General features: G+C 34.0%; 1 protein-coding gene across 1 annotated transcript in view; it reads right to left on the bottom strand.

Moving 5' to 3' along the window:
* The window catches only part of LOC106470184 (nesprin-2-like), a 102,314-nt gene that overhangs the window by 34,956 nt on the left and 53,671 nt on the right, over positions 1-13,687 (bottom strand). Inside the window, exons 21-26 of the mRNA XM_013930718.1 lie at positions 12,446-12,775; positions 9,094-9,417; positions 8,721-8,854; positions 7,381-7,561; positions 3,367-3,630; positions 2,061-2,126 (exon numbers count right to left, since the gene is read on the bottom strand). Coding sequence (XP_013786172.1) covers positions 2,061-2,126; positions 3,367-3,630; positions 7,381-7,561; positions 8,721-8,854; positions 9,094-9,417; positions 12,446-12,775 — 1,299 coding nt within the window. The remainder of the gene's footprint in view (positions 1-2,060; positions 2,127-3,366; positions 3,631-7,380; positions 7,562-8,720; positions 8,855-9,093; positions 9,418-12,445; positions 12,776-13,687) is intronic.

Raw genomic sequence — 13,687 nt, 5'->3', positions numbered from 1 at the left:
GAGGCATTTATAACCAACACCATATTGACAGTTATATATAATTACAGTTTGAGGTGTTTATAACCAACACTATATTGACAGTTATATATAATTACAGTTTTAGGTGTAATAACCAACACTATATTGACAGTTATATATAATTACAGTTTATGGTGTTTATAACCAACACTATATTGACAGTTAATTATAATTACAGTTTATGGTGTTTATAACCAACATCATATTGACAGTTATTTATAATTACAGTTTGAGGCGTTTATAACCAACACTACATTGACAGTTATATATAATTACAGTTTATGGTGTTTATAACCAACACTATATTGACAGTTATTTATAATTACAGTTTGAGGTGTAATAACCAACACTATAAACAGTTATATATAATTACAGTTTGAGGTGTTTATAACCAACACTATAAACAGTTATATATAATTACAGTTTGAGGTGTTTATAACCAACACTATATTGACAGTTATATATAATTACAGTTTTAGGTGTAATAACCAACACTATATTGACAGTTATATATAATTACAGTTTATGGTGTTTATAACCAACACTATATTGACAGTTATATATAATTACAGTTTGAGGCGTTTATAACCAACACCACATTGACAGTTATATATAATTAAAGTTTATGGTGTTTATAACCAACATCATATTGATAGTTATTTATAATTACAGTTAGGTGTAATAACCAACATCATATTGACAGCTATTTATAATTACAGTTTGAGGCATTTATAACCAACACTATATTGACAGTTATACATAATTAAAGTTTATGGTGTTTATAACCAACACGTTGGTTATTACACCTAAAACTGTAATTATATATAACTGTCAATATAACTATAAACAGTTATATATAATTACAGTTTGAGGTGTTTATAACCAACACTATATTGACAGTTATATATAATTACAGTTTTAGGTGTAATAACCAAGATCATATTGACAGTTATATATAATTACAGTTTATGGTGTTTATAACCAACACTATATTGACAGTTATATATAATTACAGTTTGAGGTATAATAACCAACATCATATTGATAGTTATTTATAATTACAGTTTGAGGCGTTTATAACCAACACTATATTGACAGTTATATATAATTACAGTTTATGGTGTTTATAACCAACATCATATTGACAGTTATTTATAAATACAGTTTGAGGCATTTATAACCAACACTATATTGACAGTTATATATAATTACAGTTTGAGGTGTTTATAACCAACACTATATTGACAGTTATATATAATTACAGTTTATGGTGTTTATAACCAACATCATATTGACAGTTATTTATAATTACAGTTTGAGGTGTTATAAGCAATGCTATATTGACAGTTATTTATAAATACAGTGTGATGTGTTTATAACCAACACTATATTGACAGTTATTTATAATCACAGTTTGAGGTGTTATAAGGAATGCTATATTGACAGTTATTTATAAATACAGTTGAAGTGTTATAACCAACACTATAAACAGTTATATATAATTACAGTTTGAGGTGTTTATAACCAACACTATAAACAATTATAAATATTTACAGTTTGAGGTGTAATAACCAACACTATATTGACAGTTATTTATAATTACAGTTTGAGGTGTTTATAACCAACACTATATTGACAGTTATATATAATTAAAGTTTATGGTGTTTATAACCAACACTATATTGACAGTTATTTATAATTACAGTTTGAGGTGTTTATAACCAACATCATATTGACAGTTATATATAATTACAGTTTATGGTGTTTATAACCAACACTATATTGACAGTTATATATAATTACAGTTTTAGGTGTAATAACCAAGATCAAATTGACAGTTATTTATAATTACACTATAATGAGAATTATCCAACACTATATTGACAGTTATATATAATTACAGTTTTAGGTGTAATAACCAAGATCATATTGACAGTTATTTATAATTACACTATAATGAGAATTATCCAACACTGAAAACTTGCAATGCTATATGAAGTTGTATAGTAATAGATGTTAACTTTAAAAGCTTTTTGGAATACCTGAGTTTCTTGAATAACTTGTTGAACATCAGGGGCATTAACTTCACTCTCTTTCTCCTTCAAAAACTTTAGGGAGATAAATATATAAACATTTTATACTGACTGACAAATGAACTATAATACTATATTACAAGCTGGAAAAAAAACTAAAATGTTGTGAAAATCTCTGGTGTATACTCTGAAAGATGGCAAAATATTGGAAAACCAATAGGCTTAAAATTGTTACAAAAAATACAAGTGTGTCAGGTATATCTTTTGTCACACAAAAGTCACATCACTAGCCAAAACGTATTTTGTAATAGTATAAACAAAGCAGTGGAAGCTAGTGAAATATTGGAAAATCAATAAGCCTAAAATTGTAATAAATTAAATTAACTGCAGATTTTTTTTTGCCTCTTTATTTATTCCTTGAAGCCAAAGGTGTGTAAAAATAGCATTTCAGATCTATTTTTCATCTTATTGTCCAATAAACATTTTGTTCAATAATTAAATGCTTAAAACTTTTATAAAAACAAGTTAACTGTAGATGATTTTTTTTGACATTGCTTGTAATTTGCCCATCTATATAATTAAAGGAGTAGCATGTGTTTTTCAATGGGAAACTTTCCAAATTTCATTAGACAATGTGAATATGAAAGTAGGAGTAGGAAAGTAAGGACGATGTCACCATATAAATAAGGGATGGGTGGGTGTAGATAGTACTATGCATTTAAAATAAAAAGGTATTTGGGGAATGGATCTGTCATCCCCCAGAGCCCCATCTCAGACAGAATTGTCTATGTGTTGTGCTTTTTTGTGTGAATTTCTCCATTTGTTTACAAAAACTTAGAATACTGGTACTATCATGCTGCTGAGTTTTAATAATTGCCCCCAATACCCAGGTTTTTAAATCATCACTAGATCTGATGTCTGTTAATCAATTGGTTTGTCAGTTTTTGTTTGACCATTTGGCTCAAAGTGTCTTTTGTACTAGAGGTTTTTGATAGGTATCACATATGGAATAGGTTTAAACCACTTAGGTTTGACACTGTAGTCAGTGAGATGCCCTACACAGCCATCAGCTTCGTTCAGAATTTTATGTATCTAACATAATACATGAGTAGTCTAGGCAGGTCATTTAACTATTTTAACTACTTAAAATACACAGCACTGTCTTTTATCAAATTTGTGCATTCAAATACAATATACCACAACCAAAAAAATTTTCATACACTGAAGCACGAGTTTTATATTATATATGAGAAATATATTTGTGTATTCAACTAATTCAATAAATTTAAAAAGTGAGTAAGTTAAAAAGTAATACCTGTTCAACATCATTAAGAAATGCAATGACATTTCCTATTGTAGTATTGATACTGTCCCATTTTGAGTGTTCTTCACTTATGTCATGCTGATGTTGAGACAACGTTGTAATCATCTGCTGGATATGATCCTTGGTTTCTTGTAATTTCTTTTTGAGAGCACACCGAGCCTTTGGACCTACCAAGAAGGACTGAGATAGCTCAGAACATAGTCTATCTAGTTCACCCAAATCTTCTTCTTTACACTTCATATCATCAACCATTTGCTGTCCAAAACAAACAAGATAAAAATAAATGTTTTAAAAGATGTCACAGGATATGTATCATAATGTTGTTGTTTTTGTTAGATGGGTTTCTTTAAATAATTTGGTGATAATTATTCAAAGTCCCATATAGGTAACAATAAAAAATTAGTTTATTTCTTCCTTAATGTCTCAACAAGCTTGTACACTGTTGTAGCTTCTAGGACTAATTTTACAAATGACATTTAAACAGAAATATATAAGTAACTGCACCAAGCCTATGGTAAAAATAAACTTACTTGTGCAATTTTATAGTAATTGAATATACATGGTAACTAACACTGATACAAATAGTTAACTAAACCTGACATTGTACCAACATAAAACAGAATAGGCTAATTCACTGAAAGTAAAACATACAGATTCTTGTATTAATAATCTAGTCTTTTCTCTAGATACTTCACAAAGTTACTAGGCTTTTATTACATCATATAGAACATTTTGTGTCTACTCCCACACACTTACATGATTTTGATGTAATGTGCCCTTTAGTTAATATCCAAATTAAAATGTTTAAAATATAACAAAATATCAAACTAAATACATGTGGCAAAAACAACTGCTAACACACTGGAAAACTAAAAGACAGAATACCTTATTTAAAGAGAAGTAGTTTTTATACACATTGAAACAACAACATTCTTGAGATCTAGGTACATGTTAGTCCCCAGACTTATTTGATGTCTATATACAAATATTATGTACATAGTATAATGTTAAAGTTAAGATTTTTTTACACTGAAAATGTATTTCCGATAAGTACTTGCCTTCGATCACACAAAGCTATCTCGATCTCCTTTCTGCTCCTAAGCATTGCTAAAAACTTTTAACATTCAGTGCACTAGTCTATATACTCCACACATTTCACACCATTTTTGAACATGTATGTAGCATGCGACCACTTTCCACCAATAATATTGCACCATCTATATTGGAGTAGCTAGCTCTCTCTGATGTTCCCACTCAATCCTCACTTTCAAGAATTGGCAGGATCTAAAATGAATAACCCCCAGAAGTGGGGAGGAAGGGTGGTAAGCTCGTGATTGGAGGTAAGTGGTATCTGGAATACATTTTCAGTATAAGAAAATGTTAACTTCTGATACAGTGCAGGTCCTTAACAGTGAAACCAAGCAGAATTCAACCACCTAGAAATAACTGGTGTGTTCAGAGATAAAATTGAAGCATGTATATGGGGCACTGCACTACTTTTGGAACAGGTATGCTCTTTGCATACAATAGTATAAAAAAAAAGGGTGTGAGTTCGAAATATCCTGCATTGCACAAACTAAACTGGAAAACAGCCAGCTCCTGTAGGTGAAGAGCCACTCTATGAAATGAAAAGTCAAAGTGAACTCAATACCTACATAAGGTGAAATGGCAAGTCAAGGGATGGTTCACTGAAATATAATGTTGGGTTAAACAACTAGCCTTGGCTGTGTATCTACCCAACTTCAACTGGACAGACAAGGTTCCAGGACTCATCCTCAGCTGTAGGCTGAGGATCACCCAGATATAAATGAAATTAGAGTAACTTAAACATTATGGTGAGGGCATGTGGACATTGTGATATATACACACCAGCCCTAACTGTAAGTGAACAGAGTGTCATACATCAAGCACCCAAAACTACGAAAAGGAAGTTAGCATTCGGCCAAAACCACCGTAGGAGCAAGAAGTATGACAAACTGAACCCTGCTTTATGGGGTCCCGGTGTTGTCTCAACTGTAAACACAGAGCAATACCTGTATCTGGTATTAAGATCAAAAATTGATTCTGACAATTGGTCCACCTGGGAATAAGCATCTAGGGGAAAGGGGAGGAAGGAACCCAGCTTTGCTCTCTTCTCACTGAGTAAATAAATGTGTGATTTATTGTAAGGTAAATTTCTACTTCACACTCAGGAGGAAGCCTCATTGGTCCACCACCCCAGAGATTAGTAAGTGGAATGGACTCTATTGCTCCACTTGGAGAAAACAAAAGGGAGGGGGGAATAAATGCAATAGGGAATCTGGAGGAATATCATGCCAGAAAAAAGTGCATGGGTGTCCATGATTCCCTATTTTGAAAAGCAAAACATCCCCAATTTATGCAATAAAAGGGGAGGCAAAGATGGGTAAAAATTCCCTTTTGCTTTACTCATGATAGTACATGAATGATGGCCCATCATTGAGTTAAACTTATGGATATCTATAGACACACATGTACATACCACTAGGCATGCCACTAGTGATCTTGCAGAACACCCCATCTCTAAAGTGAGTATTATAGCTCTACCACTATATAGTGCAGGTTTTAGTAAAATTACACCTGACCAGGCAACACTCGTCACAGAGTGGGATCCTATGAGTAACAGTAAAACAGTGTACCTGAAAAAAAACAAAAACATAAATGAAATGTTGTGAAAAGACATGACTACGTCAAAGGTGAACAGATGTGTGTAGCTAAATAGTGCAGATAATGAGTGATGAAGAAATAGCCCACATTCTGACATAGTGATATGACAAATTTGATGAGAAGAAATGATAAGGATATGGTAACCTTCCATGGTAAGTCTGAATATGCCAGCCTAAGGAGTTGATGAACTCAACCAGTTAGTGTGACAGGGAATAAAAGGTTGGGAACGTAAACCCCGAAAGAGGCAGTACATGCCATATAACACTGCAGGGAGCAAACCTGACAAGAAAGCCAACTGGGATCAAAATGAGAGTACAGGTGGGAAACAAAGTAAAGAAATGGGTGTCAAAGCCAAATGGTCTCTCCGGACAACAGAGGTCTTAAGAAGGAAGACCAGTTTGGTAAGTTGACATAAGAGGAATGGTAGATGATTCTGGTAAACATGGATAGCATAAAAATGTGATTGATGATGTCTGCAAGGGAGAAAGAAAAGGAAACATATACCACATACTGGATTAACCAGCTGTAAAAAAAAAAAGGTTAGAGAGTAACAAACCAAATTAAGAAGGTGCCGAAAAAAGTGAATCCAGCTTTTGTCTCCTTGATTATATTCATCCTCACATTGTTAGGTTGAAAATGAGAAGAAATTGCCAGCCAAACATAGGAATCTAACTCTCTGCGAATTAAGGCCTGTACCTTCTCAGCAGTTAAAATGGAACCCAATGTTTGGGTAGTCATTCCAGAAAGTTGTCTACTGTAACAAGTATTTCCATTGTTGATTCATTGAATTGTGAAGACATGCTAAGTTACCATATAATTCGGTAACAATAAACAAATGCAAAAAAAAAATTGAAACCATTGAATGCAAACACAGTAAAAGAAAACTGTTGAAAAAGGTATCGAAATGTCAACAAAGTACAATCATAAATGGTAGTTACATTTGAAAAAACACAACTGTCTAAATGATGTTGTGCCAATCCAAAAAGTGAGGATTGAGTGGGAACATCAGAGGGAGCTAGCTACTCCAATATAGGTGGCACAATACTATTGGTGGAGAGTGGTCACATGCTATATACATGCTCAAAAGTGTGCTGAATGTTAAATTGTTTTTAGCAATGCTTAGGGGGCAGAAAGAAGATCAAGATGCCTTGTGCGAGAGGAGGCAAGACCGTATATATAAACAATATTTCTTTCTCTGTACTTGCATTTTTGTCTGTATACAGGAATTATGTATAATGTTAACATAGTTTATTTCTCTACACTTGCCAGCATTACTCTGACTTACATTATTTTTCACATTACAATACTAGTTTTACTTACCTGGATGGCTGCTTCATCAAACCTTACAGTAGAAATCACAAAAATTCTAAAGAGCTGGACCTCAGTTTCAGATGACCAACTGGTAATGTATTCAAAGTTGTTATAAAACTGATCCCACAACATCCAAACATCCTTATGATCCTGAAGAAGGTCACTCACCAACTCCTTAATAGTTTTCCACCTGGTTAATAGTAGAAACAATGTTATTTGTCCTGAAGAATTATTTATGTAGTTCATGTAAAGATTCTCTGACCATTTTAGAACTTAAAATACTCCCAAAAATTGTCTTGTACGAGTCTTTTCATTTTGTAGTTTAGAAAAATACAATTTTGTATACTTAATTTCCAACCTTTCAGCCAACACATGTATGACCCAGAGACTGATTAAAATAAGTCAAGATTAGCTGTGTTTTCAACAGAATAAAAGAAAAAGAATGACACACAATGTTTGAAATTATTTGATTCATATCTACAAAGAAATAAGGAAAATATAAAATGGATGACAGTGTTTGATTCATATCTACAAAGAAATAAGGAAAATATAAAATGGATGACAGTGTTTGATTCATATCTACAAAGAAATAGGTTAATATAAAATGAATGACAGTGTTTGATTCATATCTACAAAGAAATAGGAAAATATAAATGGATGAAATTATTTGATTCATATCTACAAAGAAATAGGTGAATATAAAATGGATGACAGTGTTTGATTCATATCTGCAAAGATTTGGTTGGTTAGTTTGTAATTAAGCACAAAGCTACACAATGGGCTATCTGTGCTCTGCCCACCACGGGTATCGAAACCCGGATTCTAGCATTGTAAGTCTGCAGACATACCGCTGTGCACTGGGGGGCATCTACAAAGAAATAGGAAAATATAAAATGGATGACAGTGTTTGATTCATATCTACAAAGAAATAGGTAAATATAAAATGGATGACAGTGTTTGATTCATATCTACAAAGAAATAGGTAAATATAAAATGGATGACAATGTTTGATTCATATCTACAAAGAAATAGGTGAATATAAAATGGATGACAGTGTTTGATTCATATCTACAGAGAAAGGTAAATATAAAATGGATGACAGTGTTTGATTCATATCACAGAGATATAGGAAAATATAAAATGGATGACAGTGTTTGATTCATATCTACAAAGAAATAGGTGAATATAAAATGGATGACAGTGTTTGATTCATATCTACAGAGAAATAGGTAAATATAAAATGGATGACAGTGTTTGATTCATTTACACACAGAAAAACTTAAATATAAAATGGTTGAAGGTGTTTGATTCATATCCATTCCAAAGTATTTAAATAAAGCATATGATACCTTTCTTGGACTTGATCTAGTGTACTATTCAGGTCTATATGAACTCCAGCTTCAACCTCATCCATTAGTACACTTGAAATGATCTTGAGGTTACTTATTAGGTTTTGTCTTTCTAGTAATACCTCCAGAAGAGACTAAAGAGAAAACAGAATAGGTTATTCAATAGGTTAAAGCAAGGCTACCTTTAATAAAAACAATGCAGGATGAACAGAAATTACAAGATGAATGTAGTTTTGGTGAGACAATAACTGTTCTTTTTTATCATTAATTGAATTATCAACTATGAAATTAAAAGTGAAAAGTTAATGAGCCACAGAACTAATATCTTTAGTTAGTTGTAAGAATATCGGTTACAAAGTAAGTTTAAGTTTACCTCTAACATCCTTAGCTGGCCCCTGCACTGACCAATGTCCTGCACAGGATTTTTACACAGCATCAGTTTGTAATCAGTTTCTAGAAGCAGATCATTGGCTAGTGTTAAAGCTTGTTGATAGTTGTTCCATTGGTCAAGCCTTTTGTTTAGTTCTTTGTCAGCCTTCAGAATTAACTCCTCCAAGTTGTGTTGCAATTGCTGTAAATAGATCTGTGTTCCATCAACATGTGCTTTTGTCTCTTTTGTAGTTAATGCTTCTTTTAGGCTGTTACCCAGCTGTTCAATAACTTCTGTGTTCTTTGTTTTCAACTGGTTGGAAATTTCCTGAGAAAAAAAAAAGACTTTTTTATAACATTTTCCAGATTATTTATACTTTAAGAGATTCACGTAATTATTTTGACTATGTTGTACTTCTACATAAATCAAAATTATTTGATACATTAATGATTGTGTACAACATCTAGAAAACTCAATAAAAAATATTTATTATGGCACTTTATTATGACTATATTTCTATCATTATTAACAATGGAAAATTATACTTAACTGTGTCTATATATAGTCTGTTGGACATAAGCATTTCAAGTCTATTGCCAGATTGGAAATCTCTTATTTTTGATTAAAGTTATCATAAAACAAATTACTTGGGTTCTTATCTTTTGGAGCAAATAATATCTTCAACACAGCCATAACCTTAAGGTTTACCATCATATTTGATGAACATGTATCTGTAAAAGTCATTCAGGATACAACATATGTATGTATCTGTCAAAGAGAATCAGAATATATATTGCGCCTAAATCCTCCATCAGTAAGTTAACATTTTCTAAGTTGAAATTCTATTTCCAATAGTACTTATGCCCCCCCCAGTGGCACAGCAGTATGTATGTGGACTAACAATGCTAGAAACCAGGTTTCAATACCTGTAATGGGCAGACCACAGATAGTCCATTGTGTAGCTTTGTGCTTAACTTCAAACAAAAAAAAACAAACAAATAATACTTATCTCCAAACTATCTTAAACTACATCTGTTACTTGGTTAGTAGGGTTTCCTTCCTTTGCCCATCTAAGCATTGGTCTGATTTTTTCTCACTTGCTCCAGTCTCTTATTCACCACCTAATTACCCTTGGTAATATCTGTCTTGTGACATTCTCCCCTATGTCAATGCGCTCTTTATCCTGGTACTGTATATAAGCACCTCATTTAGATAATATTATCACTTTTTGTGACTGACCCAATCAACAGTTTTCACCCCAGCTCTTAGTGAGGAGGAAGTTGGAGAGTGTGAGGAAGGTAAGTATTATTGGAAATACATTTTCGATTGAAGAAAATTTTAACTTCCAAAATATACTTACCTCCTCTCGCACTACAGCTAGAATCCCACATTGATAAGATGGAGAGGCCGGTGAGGGAATAGATCGTAGATGTGCCAATAAAATATAAGCATCCTAGAGTGGGAACTTCACTAGATCCAGAACAGGTATGCCCTTCATCTGGAACCTAATTCCTGCACTGTGGGTGGAATTTGACATGATTTGTCATCACTATTGACCAGGCCACAACCAGGTGGCTGAGGTTCCACTGATCGAGGTTGGAATTATAGATCCATGGTCCCTAAATCCCATGTTGGTGGCTAGAGAACTTCGACTGCAATATATATGTATATACTTGTGGGTGGATCCCAACCTGTACCTATAGAGCATGGTCTCTAAATCCCACGTTGGTGGCTAGAGAATTTGGACTGCAATACATATGTATATACTTGTGGGTGGATCCCAACCTGTACCTATAGAGCATGGTCTCTAAATCCCACGTTGGTGGCTAGAGAATTTGGACTGCAATATATATGTATATACTTGTGGGTGGATCCCAACCTGTACCTATAGAGTATTGAGTTTTGAGACACCAGAATCACGACAAGAAGGTAAGCAACACCGAAGTAGACAAACCCTCTCAACCTGAAGAAGTCTGAAAGGCAACACCTCAAACTCGGAATGACAACATACTGTATGCCTTACTCAACCTGAAGAAAGCAAACTCATCTAGTCTGGAGTTATGAATACTCATCCTCACTCCCCAACTATGTGGGCATGGGAAGTTACTCAGAATTATGGGGAGGAGGACCCAGGATGGGACCACTCTATGTTTGGAATTATAAGGAGACAATAGACTCTCCTCCATGAACTTAACCAATATTGATCAAAAAGAAGGGCCAAACTCAACCTAACCTGATAGCCAAGCATCAAATCTGAACTGGTATTATGAGTAGGCTCCCACAGAGGCTGGTGCCTCTCTTACCAACATCTGGGGGAAAAAAAAAATCCAGGGTCCCGGGTGAAAGGGCTCTCAACTTCACTCTCTTCTCCAAGAGTGGAGGAGATTCAATTGAACACTCTGGAGGAATGACCTCTGTCCTCCACCCCAGTGACTGGAAATTGGGTGTGGTAAGGACTCCCAAGCTCCACTAGTAGAATATGTGGGGAAGGTGGGGTGTAATGTATGTTGGGGAATCCTGAGAAACACTGCTCTGGGAACAGTACAATAGGTGAACCAAGTTCCCTAAATCTTTAAAAGCAAACCGACCCCAATTTATTAAATCCAATGATTGGCAGGGATAGGCAGGATCCCCTTATGCTTTACTCATGATAGTCTATGAGTTGCAGTCCAGCATGGTACAGTAATACCACCTGGTCAGCTGCTAGATGGTCTTATGGAACACCTCATTTCTACAGAGCCTGTTGCAACCGGTATAAAATAAACTGAATAAGTGGTTGCTAGTGCAGAACTGGTTTGATAAAAGCACACCTTCCAGGGAAGCACTCGCCACAAAGTGGGATCCTGTGAAAAAGAGATAAGTGACCCTGGAAACAATATTAGTAATCTAGTGTATGGGGTTAAGGCTTCTAGGGCAGTTCAGTACTGAACATTTTGTTCCCAGACATTTTGCTACCAGTCTTTTTGTTACTAGGCTATTTCACTGCAAGGTCCTTTCACTATCTGTTCCAGCTACGTATAAATGACTCATTTATACAACTGTTTGAGGAAATGATGTCACATGTAAAGCAACGTCAAAGGGCTACAATCTTTCTAATCCTCAGTCATACAGCTACTGCTGTCAGGAGTGTAATTGTAAAATTTTTTGGTCTCCTTATCATTAAGCATGCCACGTTTAGTGACTTCAGCAAGAAATGGAAAGAAGTTAGTGGATGATCTAAACTACATAAGCAAAATGAAGATGGTTTGAAGCAATATTGGATGTGTGAAAATTGATCATGTAAAGCCTGGGTACACACTTATACAGAAAAAGTAGAACACAACATCAATAAAACCAGTTTTGTCTTAAATCTTACCTTTACAGTGTCTAGGGCTTCCATTACTACTTGGTGATGTTGCCTAATAGAATGAGTCAAAATCTCCTTGATATCCCTGCAGTGTTTTTGAAGCCAGACAGAGAGATCTTCTGCAAGTTTTTCAAACTGTGTCCACTGTGTCACTAAGTCTTCCAAGACAGTTAGCCTGAAGTTTACTTCTGATGTAACACATGCCCATATATTTCTCATGTGACCTATCTCTTCTGCCTCAGTCTCCACCTGATAATCTTCTGGTTCATCTTCCCTTATCTCAGCTGCAAGTGCTGTCATGAAAATTTCATTTCTAGCCTCAAGTTCCATCTTTATAACCTAACAACAAAACAAAACAAAAGCATAAAAATGTAGACCAATTTCTTTATTTAGCAATCTTTGTATCTGGTTTGAATGTAATGCTTTCATCTATTTTTGTTTAAAAATAGACCAAATATCTGGTTTATCAATCAGAAGATGCTTGAATGAAGTGGCTATGGTAATTAACTACCATACACTGTCTAAGAAAAACTATTAGGTCTTCAAGAATTTAATGTCAAGTTTTGGAACTGTTATGACAGCGTAAGTCACATGACGCTAGTAACACGTCATGAGATTCTCGAAGGATCTTGACTTTTCCTGGCAACTCTAGTCTTTACTAGGCACCCTCTATTTTAGTACATAAGCCTGGCAAATAAAGTGGAGAGATAATTTCAGATAGACAGGTAATTGAGTGAAGTGAGTGATAGTGACGGTAATATAAAGTATGTGTTTTGTTATTGAGATTGCAAACATATTGACTGTGGAAATTCTGTGTATTACAAAGTTGTATCAAGAAATAAGAAACTAGTTTTAGTTAAGAAAGGACTTGTATCGTTGAAGTTTCTCAGAAAGAATTTCTATAGGAAATTAACAAACGAACAGAGATGTAACAGAACACTTTCATTAACCACCCCCAAAAAATGTACATTAGATATAATAGTTAAACAAACCACCTAAACAACCTAAGTGTCAACGATGGTTCATATGACTGTGGAAATTCTGTGTATTATAAAGTTTGCATCGAGAAAGAATACACTAGTTTTAATCAAGAAAGGACTTGTATCGTTGAAGTTTCTCAGAAAGAATTTCTATAGGAAATTAACAAACGAACAGAGATGTAACAGAACACTTTCATTAACCACCCCCAAAAAATGTACATTAGATATAATAGTTAAACAAACCACCTAAACAACCTAAGTGTCAACGATG

Source organism: Limulus polyphemus, unplaced genomic scaffold (genome assembly GCF_000517525.1).
Source record: "Limulus polyphemus unplaced genomic scaffold, Limulus_polyphemus-2.1.2 Scaffold3866, whole genome shotgun sequence".
In the NCBI taxonomy this organism is placed as follows: domain Eukaryota; kingdom Metazoa; phylum Arthropoda; class Merostomata; order Xiphosura; family Limulidae; genus Limulus; species Limulus polyphemus.
The sequence above is the reverse complement of the archived record's forward strand: the minus strand, read 5'-3'. Positions and strand labels throughout refer to the sequence as shown.